Here is a 24,411-nt window from a genome sequence, read left to right on the forward strand (position 1 = left end):
AATAGAGTAAGACCTCCTGAGTGGGTATTTAGGCCACCACTTTAATTGTGGATGGGCAGAGATCACCCCTCAGTAGCGTGTAGGATACTGAGAAGAAGTATACGGTTTTCAGACAGTCAGTGTATAGTGTTTATGATTTAGGTCCTTGGTCTTCTTGATTAGGAAGCATTGCTGTCACTCAACTTGTGCAAAGTAATATCAAAGTGGGCATTAAACTCAATGATAGGCCTAATAAGTGCCAAATACAGTGGAATAATTATATCTCTGGACCTAGATAACACACCCTTACTAATAAGTTGTGTAAAGAAAAATACTTTCTTACAATAGTACATATGTGATGGTTTGTTTTCCACATAAGCTTCCAGGTCTCTAACTATCAGAAAGGTTTTCAAGGGTGTGTGGTCAATGTGATAGTTACAGGGAACATCATGCTTGCCAAAGGAAACTATTATACATTTCTGGCATTTAGTTTTAGTCCATAGTTATGACATCAGATATTTGCTTGGGAAAGGCCCTCTTGGATGCTCTTGGTGTCTTTTGGAGAGTTTATGATAGCTCCATGTTTACAGTTATCTGCAAATTTTGTCAGCCATAAACCCTTAACACTAGCTTTGACCTCCAAGAAATAAATGCAGAATAAACTAGAAGGAGTACAATTGTTGCACAATAATTTGTTTCCTCTGTTCTACAAACTAGTTGACATATAATATGAATTGAATATCTAATGTAATATACAAGAAAGGGCAGTTGTTTATATATTTGAATTAATTGACTAATGGTTTATAAATAAAAGAATGGGACGGAAGGGAGGGAAGAGGGAATAAAGAGGAGTTAGGAAGAAAAGAAGAGGAAATGGAAAAAAAGAAGACAAAAACGGGAAAATGTTTGATTTTTTTATAAAAATGAGGTATAATTAATTTTAGAACAGAGTTCATCAGATGAAAGAAATGGAAAAAGGGAAAAAGGAACAATACAGAAGGAAAAAGAAGGGGTTGAGTATAGCATAATCCATTCTGAGAAACAGACAGTTTGTATTTTAAGCATTTTAAGTAAATAATTATTTAATTTTTATATTTCCCAATTCTGGAGTATGGTGTGCTCAGTGGAGTAGTGTTAGAGTATGCTGAAGGGTTAGAATGGGGGATGGTCATTTCAGAGGGGGGTACTGTGTTGAACAGAAGAAGATGCAGGTACTGGTGATGATGTGGAGGCTATGGTTTTGAAGTAGGGAACATGTGTGAACTAATATATAATGTAAGAGGAGATGGAGACGTGACAGTGAAGTATACAGTTTGTGGGCAGCACTTACACGATGAAGTAAAAATCCCTGATTGTCTTAAAAGAATTTGTGAGCTTGTATTTGCAGTGGTGAGGGTTGTGTAGCTATGGGGAGAACTGTTTAAAGATGAAGTAGGGATGTTGTAGTTGTTGCTAAATGAAGTAGTAACTGGAGAAGATTCTGCAACAGAGTATGTGACTTTAAGTATGTGGAGTTTTAGAATGATTAGTGGGAGCAGATACAAGTATCTAAAGACTTTAGTCCATGGAGGGGACTGGGGCATTGGAGGTGGGAGAGGAGTAAAGTGGGTCACCTCCCTTCATTAGTGGGACACAATTACTCTGTGCATGTGCAGACTGCAACCAGGTAGCAGTACTCCAGTTATTATATCCCTAGTTAGGCAAATAGATCAAGAAATACCCCAATGCCTCACTGTAGGAAAGATGCACTTTTGAGGTGGGTGAGCAGCAAGATGGAGCTGGATCTCTGATGTGATCGATCAGCGCTCACTAGTTATGTAGGTGACATAGTTAGATGGAGCTGGATCTTTGATGTGATCGATCAGTGCTCACTAGTTATGTAGGTGGCATAGCTAGATGGAGCTGGATCTCTGATGTGATCGATCAGCGCTCACTAGTTATGTAGGTGGCATAGTTAGATGGAGCTGGATCTCTGATGTGATCGATCAGCGCTCACTAGTTATGTAGGTGGCATAGTTAGATGGAGCTGGATCTCTGATGTGATCGATCAGTGCTCACTAGTTATGTAGGTGGCATAGCTAGATGGAGCTGGATCTCTGATGTGATCGATCAGTGCTCACTAGTTATGTAGGTGGCATAGTTAGATGGAGCTGGATCCACTAGTTATGTAGGTGACATAGTTAGATGGAGCTGGATCTCTGATGTGATCGATCAGTGCTCACTAGTTATGTAGGTGGCATAGCTAGATGGAGCTGGATCTCTGATGTGATCGATCAGCGCTCACTAGTTATGTAAGTGACATAGTTAGATGGAGCTGGATCTCTGATGTGATCGATCAGTGCTCACTAGTTATGTAGGTGACATAGTTAGATGGAGCTGGATCTCTGATGTGTTCGATCAGTGCTCACTAGTTATGTAGGTGGCATAGCTAGATGGAGCTGGATCTCTGATGTGATCGATCAGTGCTCACTAGTTATGTAGGTGGCATAGCTAGATGGAGCTGGATCTATGATGTGATCGATCAGTGCTCACTAGTTATGTAGGTGGCATAGTTAGATGGAGCTGGATCTCTGATGTGATCGATCAGCGCTCACTAGTTATGAAGGTGGCATAGTTAGATGGAGCTGGATCTCTGATGTGATCGATCAGCGCTCACTAGTTATGTAGGTGGCATAGTTAGATGGAGCTGGATCTCTGATGTGATCGATCAGCGCTCACTAGTTATGTAGGTGGCATAGTTAGATGGAGCTGGATCTCTGATGTGATCGATCAGTGCTCACTAGTTATGTAGGTGGGATAGTTTTGCTTCTACCTGCACGAAAGTGCAATTGCCATAGAAGAAAAACAACAACAAAAGCAATGTTCAGGCTTTCTTAGGATTCCATATGGGATGGCGTTTTGTACCGCTGAGATTGCTACTGAAGCTTCTGTAGCTGCTGGAGAAGAGTCTTCTTCCTCTTTTATTTAAGAATCTCCTTGGTTTCATTTGTACAGAGACATCAGTGCCAAGAAAAAATGAAAGGTGGAGTTTAGCTGATTGGCTCAAAGCCACACTAAAAGTGTGTTGTGGTGATCCATGGAAAAGTTGTAATTATATTAAAGGGAATATATGTATATCATTTACAACTTATTTTAATAAGTAGGGTGCAGCGGTAGCATTGTCGCCTCACAGCAAGAGGTTCTCCCGTTCGATTCCCGGTTTGAGCGCATTCTGTGTGGAGTCTGCATGTCCTCCCTGCAGTCAAGTTGTGTTTGAAAGACATGCGTGAATGGGCGTGCCTTTGTTGAAGGTTGAGTGTCGAGCTGGCACCTCGGCACTGTAAAAATCTATTGCCAATCATTAGTGGACCGGAGTTCCGCTGTGGCGACCCCTAACCGGGAAAAGCCGAAAGAAAACAACATTTACAAATTATTTTAATATAGAGTAACCAATGTTTTATATTAGTTGTAAATCTAAGATTTAAGAGACAGAAGTAAATTTTCTCCTTTATATATTATTTATCTAACCATTCTGTGTCTCAGCACTTATATTACAAGATACTTGGTGTATAATCTTGGGTTATGTTAAGTTAGTGGGTAACATAACTCTCAAATGTAATGGATTAAGCAGAAATTCCTCTTTTTAAAGGGAACAGCCTAGGTGTTCAGCTGTTCTGTACTTCTGACCAATTGATCCTATTTCTCTTCCCTCTCATTGGCTAGGTTTGTGGTTGTAAATCTACCCAATGAGAATCTGACATTAGAACAAGGAATCAGAAGCCATTGGTCAAAGAGATCCAATCAATCATCATGAAGCTCAAGTACAGTCAAGAAACTTTATCCTGGTAGTCAGGGTCTCTGTTCTTCATTTTAAGAAAAAAAGAGTTTTTCTGTGGCTGCAGTTGCAAACTGCTGGGCACAGACAGGCTACTAAAGCTTCATAGAAGAAGCATAATTAGCAGCCAGTATCTTCTGTGGGTCGACAAGAGGAAAGGATGTCTTGCTCTCTCTCTCTCTCAGCAGTGAAGCTTGGCATGAGCCAAGAAGCCATCCTGTAGACTTTGAAGAGAGGTAAGTAAATCTCTCAGCAGTCCCTGATTAAGCAGAATGTCCTTAATTTTGTCTCATATTTATGGTCTATTCCTTATAAAATTTTTTGGTTTTCTGGCAAACAGTCACAAAATATTTACAGGCAGTTTTGAGTTTCAGACTTCTTCATAAAATGTATGCTAATGCAAAACCTGCTATTCCAACAATAGTACCTACCAACAACATTCAAAATGTGTTCATGATTTTTGGGCCTTTGTCCTCTAGAATGTTTTGTCTTGGTCCATGATTTTTAAACTAAGGCATGGAGAGCTCTACCACATATTGTTCTTTTCCTTGTAAGATATATGGTTTTGAACAAAGTGCTGGCACTTGCAGTCATGCATAATAACAGATATCTGAGTTTAAAACACAATATCTTTCAGAAAGAGCATGTTAATGCAAATTGTTGATGACAGGTAGCTGAGTTTCATACTTCATATCCTTCAGGAAATGCATGCTAATGCTTAACTGCTAATGGCAGACAACTGAGATTCAGACTTCATATCCTTCATAAAAATGCATGGTAATGTAAAACTTCTACACTAATACATTTCTTAGTATAAGAGCAATATCTGAAATATTCCTGTGATTTTGGACCATACCTCTCAACCTCTTAGCACAAGAAATCTAGACAGAGCCAAAAATTATAGGGGGGCAAAGGCTCATAAATAGGGATAGATTTTAACTAATGCTCTTATAAACTTAAAAAGTTGCTAGAATAACCAGTTTTGCATTAAAATTAGTTTCCTGAAGGATATAAACCCTATAAGTCAAATGTCTATCATCATTTAGTGACTTCAGTAGAAAGTGATTTGCCCGAAAACCACAAATTTTCTGAGAAATTGATCAAAAATATGAGCCAAAATATGAACATTCTGTGAAACTCTGGACAGTTTTGAAGTGTGCTTTGGACCTTTGCCCCACATAATTTATTGGCTTTATTTCTGATTATTGAGTGAAGATGTTGTGAGCTATATGCCTCATATATTTGGCATGTTCCTCATAAGATTTTTGGTTTTCTGGCAAACTGTTGAAAATTGCAGTCACTGAATGACAGACATTTGAATGCCATACTTCATGTTTCTAAAAATATGCACTAATGCAAAACCTGGTAAGACATGCATCTGAATTTTAGAGAGTATCTCCTTCAGATGATGCATGCTAATGCAAAATGTGCGATTCTAGCAATTTTCCAAGTATGTAGGAGCAATATTTACAATTCAGCGTTGTCTTTGGCCCTTTATCTTCCATAATTTATTGGCTTTGTCCCTGATTGTTGAGCTAAGAGTTTAAAAGCTATGTGCCTCATATTTTAAGTCTGTCCCTTGAAATATTTGTAGTTTTCTGGCAAATTGTTGAGGACTGTCATCACTAATAACGACAGACAACTGAGTTTCAAAGTTCATATTATTTAAAAAATGCATGCTAATGCAAAATGTGTTATTCTATCAATTATTATAAAATTAAGTTTGCAAAATATAAGATAACTAAAATATTATTAAAATCCAACTTTTTGTCATCTATTAAGAATGACAGCAAAACACAGTATCTGAGCATTGTAGGTTAGTTGGTACTTTGCTAAAAATGCAGCTAGTTGTGAGATTATTTCAACAGTGCACTAATAAACTGATCTGAATTTTATGTAGTGTGAAAGTTCACTGTTCACATTTTGACTGTTTGTCACACACTGGTGGTGTTTGTGTACATAGTCCTCTTCACAAGTTGACACCTATGCTGGGTAGTCAGCTTAGGGTTTTCTAACAAGACTGGGAAGTTATAGTTTCCATGACATTGTTAGGGAAGTGTTTTTTCTGGAACTGTAACATATGATCAAAGTAGTAAAAATGTAATGAATGAATAAATATATACATATCCTTTTTGTAGTCAATCCATGCCATACTTAGATTCTTCCCCTTTTTACAGTTCCCCACTATGACTTTATTTAACAACAAATGATCCTTTTTTCCATATGACTTTCTTTTATTACCCTTTGTTCTACTGCCATAATTGAGTTTTCTTCTAAATAACTATAAATTCTGTAGGCATCAATTCCTGTGTATAGTTTATATACTGTGGGAAGGCAAGTTATCGGTCTATAATTTTTAGGGTAGCTTGTAGGTTCATTCTTAAGTAGGAGTATTGTTTTTCCTGTTGTTAGCCAGGTTGGTGTCTGTTCTGGGTGCGCATATAAATAGTTCTTACTCATGGCTAAATTTTTGTGCAAAGATGTTAATACTTTTGACCAGAAGTTAGGTATTGCATCTGGGCCTGGGGTTTTCCAATTAGAGGTTTTACTTAACTTTGTTTCAATCTCTCTGGCTGTTACTTCATTGCATTTCATATCCTGTACCTTTAAACTTCTTATTCTTTCTTTTACTTCTTCTATCCATTTATCATCTTTGTTATGTTCCACAGGATCTTCATAGATACTTCTCCAAAAGGTATCTATTTCTTCTTTTTTTGGTGGTCTTTCAATTCCCTTTACCTTATTTCCCAGTTCCCTATAAAACCTTTTTTGATCATCAATAAATTGCTCATTTTGCACTTTTCCTTTATATTTATCTTTGTATCTTCTAAGTGTTTCCATCTGTGCTGAAAGTTTTAGTTTGTTATTTGTGATAGTGCATGATAGATCCTGGTCTGTTCTAATACTGTGCATTGCTTTTATCACATCTATCTTTCTTAGTATTTTGTTGATCTATTCCCTCTTCTATAGTCTTCTAACAGTGACACTTCTTGTCTTATATTTCCATAATGGTATTTTATTTTTCTCCTTCCTTTCCCTCACTACCCTGTGTTCTTGCAGTAGTACTTTATCAGTTATTAATTTAGCTGAACAGTAATATATCATGTTTACTTCTGTTATATCACATGGATCTCTAGGAACAGTCCTAATTACTATGTTAATTTGTTTTATCAGACTTCTGACTTTTTAGGTTTTATTAACCTTCTGCAGTCTATTTCTTTCATTGATCTTGATATATCTGTCCATGTCTATTAAATCAAACAACTCATCTCTTAGCTCATTTTCTTCCAAATTGTGTACACAGCCCTTGTTTTCCAATTCTGCACTTTGTTTGGGTGAACAGGTATTTCTGAAGTCCAAATACATTAGGGCGTCTCTAGTTCAGAGTGGAATGGAGTCTCATAGTTTTGGTGCTAGGATGGAGAATGTATTCTGGCATTTTTTGAGCCAGAAATATTGGCAAAACATTACTGTAAGTAAACTAAATCAAGGCCAAGAAGGCAGCATAATATAAAGAACTTACAATGCTAAATAATCAGGAAAAACCTGGTAATATGGGAATTAAAGGGAGAAATATTCATCACAGCACTGAATGGTTCATTTATAAGTGCCCTTTACTTTTTAATGAGCAAAAATACAGACATAGTAAATACTTCCAGATTTTCCATGATCACATGCAAATAGTTTTTAAACAATAGAGGGCAACAGAAAAGCCCAAGCTGTATAAAATGAGTGGTGCTTTATGTAGAAATGGTTTGTGGTTTTCTAAATAGAAAGAGCAAAGACAGCTCTCATTTTAAAATAAAAAAGAAAATATATTAAAATAAACAGGACTTTAAAATACAATGGCATCATGCAGTTTGTTCAATACTTATTGAATTGAATGCATTTTAAGTGAATTGCAGTTGCCAAGATCTTCCTTAATTGAACTTTGCTATGTTTGCCTCTATTTATATTATTTAGAAAATACTGTGATATTGGTCTTAGCATTACTTTGTATTTATTATTCATTTGACTATTCTGCAACCAAGGTGACAGTATACATACGGAAGGGAGGGGCTTTTACTCCTGCAAGATGTAATTTATTTTGCAATGTGCTCTATTTTTTCAAGTTCCTACATCATGGCTTTGTTTATAGTAACTTTATTTCTACTGGTTTCTGTTAATTGACATGAATTTCCCAACACAAAAACTTCTCCTTACACATTTTATACAAAAAGTACACTGTTCAATTTATGTATATTGTTAAGATATTATATTAGATAAAGTAAAAATAATTACATATTTTCACTTGTATTTTTTCAGTGATTTATGGACTGGCTCCCAAAAAACTTAAACTTTGGGGCAAGATAGTACCCCAAGTCTAGTCCTATAAGAAAAATGACTGGAAGTCTGAGAGAAGGCATCCTTATTTCTATATAATATGCACAAATGAGTAATCTCTAATCATCGATCAGGCCAAAGTCTACTCATGATTCCAAAAGGTCTAGTCATCTTAGTAGTCAGACATTTGGGACAAAGATAAATTGGTGAAATTGAAAGGCATGGTTTTGTTTACCCTAAAAATTAAATAAATTGGCTTACTCATTCATTATAGGAATTATATGAAAGCATGTTAGAAATTGTTGAATATATCAGATTACTGTCAACTGAAAACCTCTCCAGGATTGCAATATAATAATGAATTAATGTGACTTTTATAGTTGGGTGTGGTTTAGGTCATCTTACTCAATAGCAGTTACAAACTCTATTTTTGAAATTCACAGTGAAACTATTTTTTTCACTGTTCCTAAAATTCATAAAACATGGTGAATCCAACTGGTCATCCAACAGTTAGTCAAAGGGATTTGGTTACCTACAGGATGGCCGAAAGAAAATAATACAATTTAGGACATTTTCTATTGGGCAACAGTGGATGTAGTTTTATTATATAGAGCAAACAAACACAATTTTAGGTGGATATTACATGTTGCACATTTTTGGAGAGGGATCAAAACAGAGTTTTGTCATTGATTAGATACATTTTTAAAATCTTTTCATAATTTTATGTCTGATGGAAAATTTATTTTACTGGAAAGGGAATTGCTATACCACACTAATGAAAATAAGCTCATGGATGAATGTTGAACGGTCTTACATTTATTTCATTAACATGTAGTGACATTTGCTGCATATGTAGATGACCTGTTATTTATTTTTAAGTCAGTCCAATAGACATATATATATAAACATACAATGTAGTGAAGATATGTCTTCCAGTAAATGTTTGATTTTTTTATGTGCCATTTATGCACTCTATTATGTGGAAAGTAATTTCTTGGATCAAGAAGCTAAATCCATTTCAAAATATTACACAATGTTTCCAAATGAGTTGAATTGTAGTGTAATTATGTTGTGTGCTCACTTCAGAGGGCAAACTAATTGTTAATGATTTGTTAAAAGCTAGCCTTTATTAATGGGACTAATCAACATTTTGTAAATCTGTTATAGGCAATAGAGCTAAGGTACCAGAGTTTGTTTCCTTTGATAACCATGTTGTCAAAGTGGTTAGAAAATCCTTCTATGTGACCCATCTGATCATGAAAAGGTTCCCATCAAGATCTAAGGATGTAATGGTGCCCCTCTACTCTTCCCTCATCAGAACCATTATTGAGTACAATGCACCAATTAGAATGTACCTGGCTAGACATCTCCAGCAGCTGGAGAGACCAAAGAGGTACCTAACCAAGAGAATTACTGGCCTCAAACAGTTGCCCTATGCAGCACGATTGAAAAAGCTAAGACTGTGCTCTGTTGCATACCGCTTTCTCAGAGGCAATCTCTGTCTAACGTACAGAGCCATGTTCAACCCAGAATTGTTGAACATGCTCCATCTTGGCAAAACCAAATCTACTCGAGCTACACCCTCTAGGGATATAAACCTCAACACAACAATGAATAGAAGATGCTGGAGGGATAGATTCCCTTTGCAGAGACTTCCCTTACTATGGAACAGGGTCCCAATCTACATAAGACAGAGCCCCTCACTATCACTCTCAAAAGGAACCTTGATGAGTGGATGGGTAACAGAAAGTTCACACCGGGGATCACACCAACAGCACTACTAGATAGGGGCCAGGGGTACTAGCTGCTAGTACAAGGTCTAGGGAACTACTAAAGGGGCAGTGAATACCGCATAACGTGGCTGGGCTAATATATGCCTTCAGGCAGATAGCTCAGTACCAACCTATGAACCTATGTAATAAAGACATTACTTGATTCCTTTTTGTTATTTCTCTTGACAATTTAATGAAGTATACCTCACAAATTAGTAGTACTCTTTTAGAAAGCACCATAAAGATTTATGTGTTTGCATTTGTTAATTTCAAATGCCTAGCTGGGACATTCCATTAATGACAGATAGAAAGACATCCAAGATGGATATATAGCTGGATAAATAGATAGCTTGATTAGTCACAACAAAACAAACTGATAAAATAATGAAAGAATACAAGAAAATCCCAAAATGTCACATCATTTGAAACACTGTAATTATAAACTAAACAGTTAGAAACTATAAAACATTTATTAAAGCAGCATTATTTGTTACATGGAAAAATGACACTAAGTTGTATTTCTTGGTAGCATTTTATGCTTTATTTAATTGTTTTGCGAACAAGGCAATGTTTCCTTGACACAAGTCCTTGTTTTCAAGGGTAGCTTTGAACACTGTGCAGTTAGTTATTTTTTCAGCATCATATTGTGTTTCAGTGGCTGTGCCAAATTCAATCACAGATCACAAATTTTACCTCTCATCTATCCAGCTTGTTCCGTGTTTGCACATACCGTGAATTCATTTGTGGTGTATTTGAACATTATCAGTTATTTTCTAAACAATTTATTTAACTACACTTGAAGACAAAGACACCATCAAGACAGCTATTCTTATCATAATATTAAAGATGCACTTTGTGTGTAACAGATGTCACTATAGCTTCTCAGAGCAGCTCTGTAAGCTGCTACATGGTTCTGATGGGTTAGTATTCAATGTTGTACCAATATAATTGTCTTTAATGGATGATAAAGTATGGAAATTGAAGGATAGATAATGAAAGAAAGTACATGGCATATATAAATATATATATATATATATATATATATATATATATATATATATATATATGTCTACTTTTGTTTATCGAAAGCTCTTTCTTTTGAAAAACAAAAGTACGATCCCAATTACGTGAAAGTGCACTTAAATGAAAGTGCACTTTTGCGAATATTGGTTCACCGAACTAGTAAAATAAAAAAAAAATAATAAAACACTGCAAAGGCAGTTTTTCAGGGGGGCAGGCCCCCCTGTACCTCCCACACCCTCGCTACTTTATATATACTAACTCTGAGATCACACTATAGTGGAGAAAGAGGTATATTCCCTTATCCCCACTGTAACCTGCTTCCTTACTGCAGTGTATCTATCTTTTATATTACCGGCAATCACGAAAGTGCACGTTCATTTAAATGAACTTTCACATAAACGGGGTTAGACTTTTGTGAACTAGACCCATATAAATATATATATATATATATATATATATATATATATATATATATATATGTGTGTGTGTGTTAAATGTTGTCAAAAAAATTAACAGATATTGCTATTTTAAGTTAGTCACAAAGTATGATAAGAAAACTGAGTATATCTTGAAATTTAGATGAGAAGTATTCTTACTTTGTAAAAGAGTAATGTTCCTAGGCCAAGACTCAGCTCCATCTTCTCATCTTCTGCGAAAATAAACAATAAAAAGGAAGGATTTAGAGATCTGGATTAAATGTTTTTTTTTCCATATATAATAAATGATCATTTCTTCTGAAACAGAAAATATACACAGAATGGTTTCCCTGTGTATCCTCTATGAAAAGGATCAGGCAATGAAATAAATAAACTAATTAATCATTTTTTAACATTTTTCCAGTCCTGACACCCTATAAACCTGTATGTCCCTCTCCAGAGTAAGAACCAGATCCTTTCATGTTCCAAACAAGGCAAATGCTCTGTTGTTCATTTGTTCCATGGACAAGAGTCATAAGGAGATTTGTTTCTAAAAGAGACTAGTGTCAGTTACTAGGAATGAGCTGTTAAATGCATGAAGCAACCAAATCTCCCTGTTCTAACCCCACCACACACACATTGCAGCTATAATATTCATTATAGCTGCTTTCTTAAGAGGATGCATGAACAGGCTATGCATATGAGACATTCACTGTGGCCTCAGCATCATTTTGATGCATAATGTTACATGCTAGACCCCTCAAACTCAGGTGGGATTAGCAGTACAGTAGATCAGACCACCTTTCTCCCCAAGAATGAGTGAACCGGTGTCAGTCTCTCACCTCTACCCTCCCCAGTCTGGTTTGTCCAGTTTCTGATTCCACTAATCATACACAAACTGTCCTGGTCATATTCAGGGCTTTATCCCTGTGTGAAACAGAGATAGAGACAGTAACCAAATATTTCTTTTTAGCAAGTAGGTGATGATCTAATCTAAAAATAGAATTATTCAAGCTGACTCACCCATGTTTTGAATATAATCTGTTCCAAAGTGCAAACTTCAAATCTATTAAGTCTGTTTACCTGTGTGATTGGCTGGAAATAAATATACTCCATAAACTGCTAGGTTTGCTTGGGAATATGCATAAAATTACTCCTTTTGCAAACTGTACCTCAGACAATTAATAAAAATCCATGCTAATGGAATAAAAGGTAACTCTTTCTGTTGCCCTACAATTTCATTGTTAGTGTGGCAATTCAAAGAAAATGGTTGTTATAAATGCTCAGCTGGGCAAAATATGAATTCTTAGGGTATGTCAAACCATATAAATATCCCTTACCCTGACTGTAACGTGTGGTGGCAAGGTATTCCAGAGTCTACATATTTAGGAATTGCTTAGACATAATTAAATACATGTTCCTATTCTGATTTTACTGCTGAAGACATGACATTAGGTTCACTTTATCTAATGCAATTATGTTCACTAAATATATACTGACTGACTGAATACAGATGAAAACGACATCATTTCCTGGGCATAGCAACATCAAGCAGCACTCAAAAACTGCTGATTATAGGTTTGCTGAAAAACTTTCATGGTGCATACAACAGCGTGCACATAGTCTGATGCAAATAAATTACATATTTAAAAATAATTGCAGCAAAATGTAAAAAAATACACGTCACTGATGGATCATATTCTTTTCACAGACCTACACCATGGTGGATACAGCAGTCACTTAAATTGTGGAACTAATGCTGACGGAAAGACTTATGAACTGTGGGACACCATGTCTGTTGACATCACTGCCGCGCTTCTGTCACCCTGTTATGCTGCCTGTTTTCTCCTTCTCATTTTTCTATGAATAGCCAGAAAGCACCTATAAACTGTAGTAGCCCTTTTATCTTTGTTTTTTTCTAGGTCATACCAGCATGGGTAATTTTACAACAATTGCAAGGCTTTGTGGGCAACATAGGGCAAAGAGCTTAGTGTTGCTGCCCCACAGAGCTGTGCTCGATGGTTTGTTTCTTGGCTGGAGTAACGTCTGTCATTAACAGCTGGTAATTTCAAGGCAAGAGTGGACTGCTAGATGGAAGTGAATTGATAGAGTTATTTATTTATTTATTTGTTGACTGGTTAGGTGGTTGGTCAGGTTATGGTTTTCAGCAACAAACCTGGTGCAAAGCACAGTAATAGAATATAACATTTAAATTTCAGGTACATACAAAATAGAATAAGGAATTTACAAATCTGTTTAACATTTCATCATAACAGTACGAAGATGAACAATGTATGCATTTCAGTGGATGTACATTGCAGGCTACCATTTCAGTAACTCAATATACATTTTGTTGGGAATGACACAATTGCTGTACCATATTATATACAGAAATACAGAATGCCGTATTTGCATTCACAGCTTAACAGTTGTTTTTTGACAGAAGGTAGGGTTGCTATGCTACAGACTGACTAGCTATCAGCATTTTTATGGTTAGAAATGAAAATATAATTTGCACAAGCTAGGGAGATTGAGTGATCCTCTGTAAAATGTGGTAATATATGCATACACACACACACACACACACACACACACACACACACACACACACACATATATAACATATATATATATATATATATATATATATATATATATATATATATATAAAATCTATCTCTCTTTCAAAGCATTGAATTACTACTTCACTGAATCCCACATCATCAAGATGACATTGGTGAAACTGCAGAACATCGAACATCGGGAACATTGATATCTAACTCAAGCAAAACAAACACTAACACAACATAACAAAAAAAAAAAAAATGAAGCAAATCAAACTCTCTGCCCCCCTAACTAACTATACCAACTCCAAGATCACACTACAGTGGGGAAAGGGCAAAGTTCACCATGGTGGCCAAGTGGTTCTTTTCCCATGGAAAGTTTTTGATGTTCTGGGTGTTTTACTATTGAAATGTTGAAAATCAAAACAATTTTCCACTTTTTGATCAAATCCATTAACTGAATTTGGTAATTCAGAATTACCAAAATGTCAGAAATGGTAACCACAGAATTGACATTCAAACACCGGACGTTCCAATGTTGAAATTCCATGTTACCAGTAAAGTTGTTTCAGGGGGGAAAGCTTCCCTGCCCCCCTATACATCCTGCATATTATATATTCCAATTCTGAGACAGCACTACAGTGAGGAAAAGTGTGAATTTCCCAATCCCCATCTGTTATCAGAATGTCGATCCCATATTAGCGAATGCACGCAACCATATAAACATTGTTCCCCTGCATTTTGTCGAACATACATGTTTGATTGATAGACACTGGGGGTAGTTTAAAATGTCAGTGGTATGGACAGCTGAATATCCAACATGTTGATGGTGTGCTTCATCAAGACAGATGTGTGCATTTTAGGTTTAGGTTTGGGGTTAGGTAAGGGGATAGATGTAGAGTTGGTAGTATGCATGTGTGTATATTTGTATGTCCAAGTCTGTCTTTTGCACTGGCAGTATTACAGGAATGATTTTTTTTAAAGATAAGGCATAGAGTTAGGGTTAGAGTTAACATGCATTACTAAGGAGGTGCAGGCAGCGAAGCTGATCACATTGAAAGTGTAAACATTAATTAAATCTGGGATGTTTTCTATATATAGAGTTCTAAAGTAGCTTATTACTGCTAGTGAGCTGGATTACTCTGAGCCCTTACCTATGAAACAGGAATATCTGTAGGACAATTGTAGGCATTTAAGTAGCTGTTTGCCAAACTGCGTCTTTTACCTGATATATGTGGGCAGGTGATAAGTTAGTAGGTACTATTTTTTCAGAAATGGTTAGTTTAAATGCGAAAATTTGTAAGGTTAAGGTATGTATAAAGTGTAGGGTGAAGTCATAACTGATAATTTATTTTTTGGTGGGGCAGTACCACTTGCAGTATTTTAAATGTAAGGATAGATAAAAAAATAGATCTTGCAGTAACAGGTAAGCAATTTGCTTTTTCAATTGAAAAGCAGTGTTGTTCAATCCTGCTCAGTCCAGGGTGACACATTTATGAATCAACAAATCCCATTACGTGTGGTTTGAACTATCTCTACATTGGCTGTGGAGCAAAGAGAGACAACAGGAAATGCATATTCTGTTCTTGGAATTAACTTTTTTTGTATGGCTCTTCTGACTTCTGGGGTAAGATGATTTGTAGCTGAACAGGAAACTTTAAACTAAGTGTTAACTTTAGTTATAATTGTTTCGGTATGCTTTTTGAAAGTTAGTTTGGGGTTAAGAAGTAGGTGTACATATATGCATTTGTCCACAATTGCTATTTGTTGATTGTTAGGAAAGTATAGGCCTAGGAGGTTTGATATGTTAGATTTCTAGGGGTACAGAACAGCATGCAGTGGTTTGTTCATGTTTACTCTGAAATGGTTCTGACACATACAAAAGTACAGCTTAGTGAAATCCTCTTCCATAGGTTCTGCAATGTGTTGGTTGAGGGAACCTCCTTGTATAGTATAATGTCATCAATGTACAGAGTAAGATTGGTTGCAAGTATTACTAAGTTGAGGAGGTTATTGATTAAAGAGAATACTGTTGATTCTAGTACAGATCCCTGTAAGACATGAAGAAAATTAGCCATTTTCTGATATGTTGTAGCCGTTTCTGATGGTAAAGATTCTAAAAGATACTTAAGACACCACTGAACAATGTTGAGCAGTTTACCTAGAAATAGATGACGATTAACACTTTGAAATGTTTGAATAAGGTCAATAACGTTTTCTCCCATTAACCAAACTTCTCCATAGCAGTGAAATACTGCATAGACTAATTGGAATGGGGTGGGGCCATATTACAACAGGTCAGTGACCATTTGCATGTGATCAAATAGCAGATGGGGTCAGTCAGTTTTATCCATAGTTTTCCTCAGTATGCATTAATTCTAGCTGCTTTATTAAATTTGCACCTCAGATGTCTACTTGTGATCAGCAGGATTAGCCTTAGTTGAATCAAAACCCTAAGCAAAGTACTTTGTGGGACTTCTGCCTCACATATTGTTCCTCCCGCACCTTCCAGTGACCTGACCCCTGTTTCCTCTCCCATCCTGACCCCCACACTATCCAGACATATTATTTTCACATTTTGTTTTACTTTTTTGCTTTTTCCTTTCAACACAACCCACTTGTCTAATACTGTATAATAACAAGTGTGGAGAAAGTAATTGAATTAAGGTTGGAATCTGTGGACTGCTAGACAACCAGAAGTCTTAAAGTTCCAGATGCATAGAGGTGCATCCTACAGAGTTTTTATCCAAACTTTTGATCCAATGATACCCTAAACAAAAACTGTAAGTAAAGAAAGAAAGTTCTTCTTTTTTTTTCATTCAAGCCAAAAATAATTTGTACCTAAAGCTTAATGTTTAATTCTAGCAAAATAGTAGTATGCTTAAAATGATAATGTATCTGGAAATAGTGCCTGCCTCTCTCCCCTCCAAAAAATGTAGTTACCTACTGTGCACCCCTCTGGTGTTAGCTAGTTTGGAATGAAAGTTAAAGTACAAATGTCCACTAGCACATACTATAGAGATGAGGGTCTGGAGGAGAAAATCTGATCACTTGGATAAAACACACAAAAAGGCATGCAGCACGTGCAGATTTCATACAGAAGGAATCACAGCCAAAAAACTCAATCAGTGAACTATGTGGTGTAAGATATCAAAGTTACTGTGCCACTGTGTCAATGATCAGTTGCTGTCACCTGCATACTGCCAGTATCACCACAGCCAGCCATGTATTGTGTATAATACTGATATTAGACTGTGGTGGGAATTAAAACATATGCTAAACTTGCTATAATTAGATACACTTCAACTCCTCCAGATGCAGTAATTTTCATCCACAATCAGCCCAATAATCATCATACATGTTACTGACCATGTACACCACAGATCTCTGTTTATGTTAAAAATAGCCATAGTAAAGGATTACAGCTGGCTTTGCACAAATGCATGCTAGTTCTGCAATGCCAGAATACTATATCTGTTTAAATTGAATGAATAACAACACGTTCAGTCACTTGTATCCACCAATAATCTCTCTACCCAGCAATTAATATCAAATTTGTTCATGGGGCACATCCCAGATGCCTGACTGGGGAATTACCACAGTAATGTATTTCAACTTTGCTTCACACAAGCAGTAGGATTATTAACATGTTCTAATTTGCTTAATACAAACACCCATTAGCCCTGAAATGCTATTTATGATTGTTTAATGTGAGTAAATGTTGGCAGGCTCAATCACTTTCATCTACAGAGATCTCCCCCTTCCCAACAATTACAGCTAATTTGCTGACTGCATTCACCTCAGATGTTTGAGCGTGATAAACATCATGACCACGATAATGTACTTCAACATTGATTCATTCAGTGGCCACAATAAAGTATTCTAACTTGGAATAATTGGCCACAGCAACCTATCTCCCTTGTATATATATATATATATATATATATATATATATATATACACACACACACACACACACACACACACACACACACACACACACACACACACACGCGCACAAACAGATGTACCCTCCAAATACAATAAATTATGTGACTGTGTACACCTCAAGTATCAAATTTGGATTAAATGAATGAATCAATACATGAATAATGTCCATGTGTATTTCAACTTGCTGATATCAGAACCATACAGTGGAAAACTCTTTGCAATCCCCCTGAACACACACACACACACACACACACACACACACACACACACACACACACACACACACACACACACATGCCTACCAGTTACAGCAAATATTATGGCTGTGTAGATCTCAGATATCTGATTGGGATCAAATAAATGAGTAAAGACAAACAATGGCCACATGTATTTCAGCTTGTGTCAAGGAATACAGTGCAATCTAGAGCAAACCTCACTACAAACATACAGGTGCATGCCCATGTGCACACAGACACAGACACACACACAGGCACACATACAATACTCACCAGCTCAACCCAGTTAACTCTTGACTAGTTCACCCTGAGACTGTGAATTCCAGAATCTAGTTTATAAGGTGGTCATGCCTAATGACAGACATCATTCTATGCCTGAACTGATAGAAGAGACTTGAAAAGTGCAAGTTGGTTAAAGTATCTAATAAAACACAGTGAATTGCCAAGCAATGCAACACCACTGCAATAAATTAAGCTGCACTAAAGCATGTCACTGAAATAAATGTATATGTTGTGCCACATACCTTACATGTGCAAAACAGTGGTGTAGTTTTAATCAACTGCAGACAAGATGTTGAACATTAGATACAAATACTGTGGATCTCAACTTCCATTGGCCAAAAAAAGCAGCATGGTTGCTTCCACTGATTGTTGTACCACAAGTACAAAATACATAATATTCTCCCCATTCACATACCAGTTGTGCAAACAGTTTAATTGTAAGCATTTTTAAAAAATATTTTTCTTCTAGTGATCCTGTAATTTCTTTAGTCTTTCATTTAGTGCTAAGGATTAAGGCACTGAGCTGTTAACTATCTTCTTCTTGTAATGAAGGGGTACAGAGTTAGATTTATGTAATCTCTATTTGGCTATTGTGTGACCCTGAGCCAGAAAATGCTCATTGATCAACTCTGAAAGGGGATACTTCATCTAATGAGCTTACCCAGTAAACAAACAGATTACATAAAAAATGAAGATGTTTACCCAGAGGTCTAAAGCCTCTAACACATTACATCTCTCTCTCCTGGTTTCTTGCATGGTACACAGATTTAAAACATTACATTGATCTCCTGGTTTCTTGCATGATACACAGATTTTTCTTTCACTTACCACTCCAATGATCTAGTAATCATAATGCATTTCTCTCCTTCCCAGATTGTTTGGCACAATATATAGACTGCCTGAAGCTCTATCTCTGTATTTTGTCTCCTACAGGCTTTTGAGGGGAGAATTATGCCTGGCATACAGAGCATTGTCAGACACCACTCTGATGGACCTCCTGCATATCCACAAAACAAACAGTAGCAGAATTACCCATTCTAAAGACATAAATCTTGCCTGTGATATAAATAGAACCTGCTGGAGAGATAAATATGTATCCCAGAGAATACCCCATCTATGGAACAGGCTTCCCATTCATGGGAATGAGAGTTCCTCCCTAACCCAATTCAAGTGCAATGTGGACGATTGAATGGGAAACCAGAAATTCATCCCTGGTTTACCACCTATGTCTCTAATGTAAACAAGTAGCCTGAAAATGGTTCATGTCCTAGGCCCATGCTTACACTTATCAAGGGTATCAGAACTTGTCAGAGATTTGGGATACATGGCTAGGCTTAAAAAGGCCCTTGTGGTCGTTAGTCTAGTAAACACCTATGAACCTAAGAACCTATCTGCCTTAGATATATTTTCTGCGGCTTTTGCAAAGTGAATCTCTTTCTGACAGTCTAGTGGTTAATTGATAGTTTTACACACTTCATCTCTTGTATTGCCCATTTCCTGGCTTCCATTAACAGTATGAGACTGCCTACTACAAGTCCTAACACTTTGAAAATTAAACTGTGATTTCTACAAATAATAGCAAATTCTGACACTGGATGTTTCTGCACTCTCTCACACAAGGGACTGCATCTCCACTCCTGCTAGTCACACACACACACACACACACACACATATATATATATATATATATATATATATATATTTTTTTTTTTTTTTTTTGACATACATACATATATATATATATATATATATATATATACACACACACACACACACACACACACACACACACACACACACATATATATATATATATATATATATATATATATATGGGTCCCCTTCAAAACTCCCGGAACTACAAAAACAATCCCAGGAAAGGATCCACTTGGCCACCATGGTGAACCTTGCCTTTCCTCCACTGTAGTGCATTCTCAGAGCTGGTATATTTAGTTAGGGGGGTTTGAGGAGCTTTGCCCCCACAATGGGGATATCAGGGCGAAACCCCCCCACTTGGAGGTTCTTTTTGATTTACTGTTTGTTATTTTGTCCTGGTGGTCAAGTGGTTCCTCCTTTCCTGGGGTTAGTTCAATGAAGTGGGTTTGATGAAGTCAGATTCAATATATATGTATATATATATATATATATATATATATATATATATATATATATCTAGGACGTTTGATCGAAAGATCAAATGTCCAAATCCATAACCAATGAACACAATTTAACGAAAGCATTTTCATCGAAATAGCACTTTTTTTAAAGCATGTTAATAAAAAAAAAAACACTACATTCATGTTTCTGCAGGGGGGCTTCACCTCCCCTGCACCCCCCCACTTTAATATTCTCCCTCCAAGACCACACTACAGTGGGGAAAAGGGCATTTTTCCTTACCTGCACTGTAGTACGGCCTCGGCAACAGGCATACTTACTTGAAAGTGCTTCTTCAGTGAAAAGCACTTTCGCGTAAGTATGCTCGCCCATAATGGATTAGGACGTTTGATCTATATATATATATATATATATATATATATGTAAGACAAAATACCAATACAGCCAACACAGCCATTTAACACACTCCAGATTTAATAATGAAAAGTTAAGTAATAAAATATAATTGTCTTTAATAAAAAAAACTCTTAAAAATAGATAAATGCTTTCTGATCCTTAAAAACGATCCTTCTTCAGGTCTAATAAAACACAAATATTCAAAGTGATATATAATATCATTCCATCAATCAGAAAAGATAATTAAGACCGATGCCCCCTTTAAATTCAATTTCCATCCAATCAAAGACAATTGGATTTTATTACTTAATGTTTTGTTATTAGTTCTGCAGTGTGTATCCTGGCTGTGTTCATATTTTGTCTTATTGGAATTTTTCTACAACACAGTCCTTTAGTGAGAGTCTTCCTGCTATTTACTTCTGTGTGTGTGTGTGTGTGTGTGTGTGTGTGTGTGTGTGTGTGTGTGTGTGTGTGTGTGTGTGTGTGTGTGTGTGTGTATATATATATATATATATATATATATATATATATATATATATATATATATATATATACACACACACATATATACATATTAACTCTGAGATCTTTGTACCTCAGAGTAGGGAGAATGCTTCAGGATACCACAATGCCCATCTCCACATATATTCTCAGCATTTGCACTTGCAGTTCTATATTTCGGAGGATTGTATTTCCCATCTCTCAGACAGAGACAGACTATTGTACATTCATTTAGGGTCCACTTTCAGACATTGCCTTGTTTTTGTGAATTTAGGCTGGTTACTTTAGTGCACGCCAAGCCCATGATTCAGCCCCATCACCACATTGTAACAGTAGTACAAGCTTGATGGATGCTTGATTGTATGGTTCTTGATTCTCGGGCTGTAGTCTATGTAGCCTGGATGAACTTCATTACACTTTCATCATTTATTCTTTAAAAGCTCCTGCTTCATGGTTACAGAGTTCATCTCTTGCCACCATTGGTTTGCTAGATCTTTAATATGGCAGTCCACTGCATATTATATAAGTACCACTGCATATTATATAAATAGAAGTTATGTTCTTACCATAACGTTCCATGTTAGTTGTCTTCTTCTCGCCTTCTTCTTGCTGGATGGGTTCGGAGCTGACCTCGGCTCCGACTCAGCCACTCTAAAAGCTCGAGAGTTGGTTCCACCGGCTCGAGGCTCCCCTTATATCCCACAATGCTAGGCGTGAGTTACCTCAGATCTCGTTTGTAAGCTAGACCCAGCTTATAATAGTAAAAGAATAACTATAAACAAAGTCCACCTCTATAAACCAGGGAGAAGAGAAGGGTGACCTACATCCTGATTCAGGAAAATATGCAGAGCAGCATATACCTAAGGTAAAGAGGTGGTAGAAAGAGAGGTCACAATCAAAAAACTCCTCTAGGTCTGTCCAGGCCAGGGGGAAGGAGGGTGGGACGCAAGAAGAAGGCAAGAAGAAGACAACTAACATGGAACGTTATGGTAAGAACATAACTTCTATATGTTAAGTTGTCTATCTCACCTTCATTCTTGCTGGATGGGACCGCGTCTCTAGCACCTTGTCCTGGGTGGCCTAACGGAACAGACTCTTGAGAACAGTGGAACCAAAGTTAGCTCTATGTCTAGAAGCTAAATCCAACTTATAATGAGAAATGAAAGTGTGAGGAGTAGCCCAAGTAGCCGCTGCACAAATGGTGTCAATAGGCCGTCTGTCTTGGAAGGCTATAGAAGTAGCCAAAGCTCTGGTAGAATGGGCTTTAGGTTTGATAGGCAGCTTCTGGTGTCTTATTTCATAAACAAGGGAAATCAGAGATGTTAGCCATCTAGATAATGATACCTTTGAAACTGAAAGTCCCTTTCTGCCTTCTGCATAAGAGACAAACAGCTGGTCAGATTTTCTGAATTGTTTGGTTCTATCCAAATAGTACCTTAACTGACGATGAACATCTAGCCAATGCAATTTTTGTTCAGACCTGTTAGAATATTCTGGAAAAAACACAGGGAGGTCAATGCTTTGATTTAGGTTAGACGAGGCTATCTTAGGTAAAAAAGACGGGTTGGTTCAGAAGATACCCTGTCCTTATGGAACAACAGATAAGGAGGTCGACAGCTGAGTGCCTGAAGTTCTGAAACACTTCTAGCTGAAGTAATAGCTACCAGAAAGAGTGTCTTCCATGAAAGCAATTATAAGGAACAGGAGGCTGCAGGTTCGAAAGGGGGTAGGATCAGAGAACTAAGAATTAAATTTAGGTCCCAAGGAGGAGGAGGATTTCTTACAGGAGGTCTGAGTAGAAAAACTCCCTTCAAAAAAGCTTTACAAAGCTTGTGGGACATTATGGCAGACTCTGAAATGCCCACATGAAAGTTAGAAATAGCTGCCAATTGAACCTTAAGAGTACAAGGAGATGAACCTGCATGGAAGAGTTCAGCTAGAAAATCAAGGACCATTTGGATGGAAGCAGTGAAAGGATCTATGTCCCTTCCTTGAGCCCAATAGGCGAAACGTTTCCACTTACTCAAATAAATCTTTCGAGTGGAAGATTTATGGGAAGCTATCAAAATATCTCGAACAGAGTGAGATATTTGAGGAAGCCTGGCTAAGGTTGGAATTGGAGGAACCAAGCAGTGAGGTTCAGAGAGGGAAGGGAGCGATGAAACTGACCCGACTGATGGATCAAAAGATCTGGAACTAGGTCCAGACGCCAAGGTCGCTCCAACAGAAAATGATGTAGAAAGGGGAACCAAACCTGTCGAGGCCAGTAAGGAGCAATGAGGATCAAGGAGGCCTTCTGAGCGATAGCTTTCTGTATCACTTGAGAGATTAGTGGGAAGGGAGGAAATGCATACAGAAGTCCCCGGGGCCAAACTTGGACTAGAGCGTCTCTGCTGGGTTGGCCTAGTAACGGGAATAGGGTGAAATAATCCCTGCACTTGCTGTTTTGGGGAGTAGCAAAAAGGTCGCAGCAAGGCTGACCCCACTTCAGAAAAATTTCTCTCACAACAGAGTCTTTCAGAGACCACTTGTGAGGCATGAGGATAGCTCTGCTCAACTTGTCCGCGATTTGATTGGACTTCCCGGGGATGTGCGTTGCTATCAGAAACCGCTGAGAAGAAATCGCCCATTGCCACAGTCTGAGTGCTTCTCGACACAGGGGGTAGGACCTGGTTCCGCCTTGCTTGTTGATATACCACACTACAGACATGTTGTCTGTCTGGATTGCTATCGTTCCCAAGGGAAGAGAGTCTTGAAGGGCTTGCAACGCTAGAAGCACTGCTCTCATCTCTAGAACATTTATGTGCAAGTGGCATTCGTCTGGTTGCCATGTGCCCTGGACAGTTCTGCCCTGATAATGCCCCCCCCACCCGATCAGGGAGGCGTCCGTTGTCAGAGTAGCAACCGGAGGGGAAGGGACAAAGGGTCTTCCCAATAAGAGCTGAGGGGAAGACATCCACCATAGAAGATGATTTCTGCATGTTTGCGTAATCATAATGGTGTGGGACATCGGAAGTTGCTGGTATGACCATTGCGTGA

The 24,411-nt window shown here is 37.3% G+C and overlaps 1 protein-coding gene across 1 annotated transcript in view; it reads right to left on the minus strand.

The window, feature by feature from the left end:
• Positions 1–24,411, minus strand: part of LOC122815266 (nuclear receptor-interacting protein 3-like) — a 1,043,659-nt gene that overhangs the window by 89,652 nt on the left and 929,596 nt on the right. Inside the window, exon 5 of the mRNA XM_044087620.1 lies at positions 11,508–11,560. Coding sequence (XP_043943555.1) covers positions 11,508–11,560 — 53 coding nt within the window. The remainder of the gene's footprint in view (positions 1–11,507; positions 11,561–24,411) is intronic.

The sequence above is a fragment of the Protopterus annectens genome, chromosome 11.part0, assembly GCF_019279795.1.
Source record: "Protopterus annectens isolate FY-2018-M chromosome 11.part0, PAN1.0, whole genome shotgun sequence".
In the NCBI taxonomy this organism is placed as follows: Eukaryota; Metazoa; Chordata; order Ceratodontiformes; family Protopteridae; genus Protopterus; species Protopterus annectens.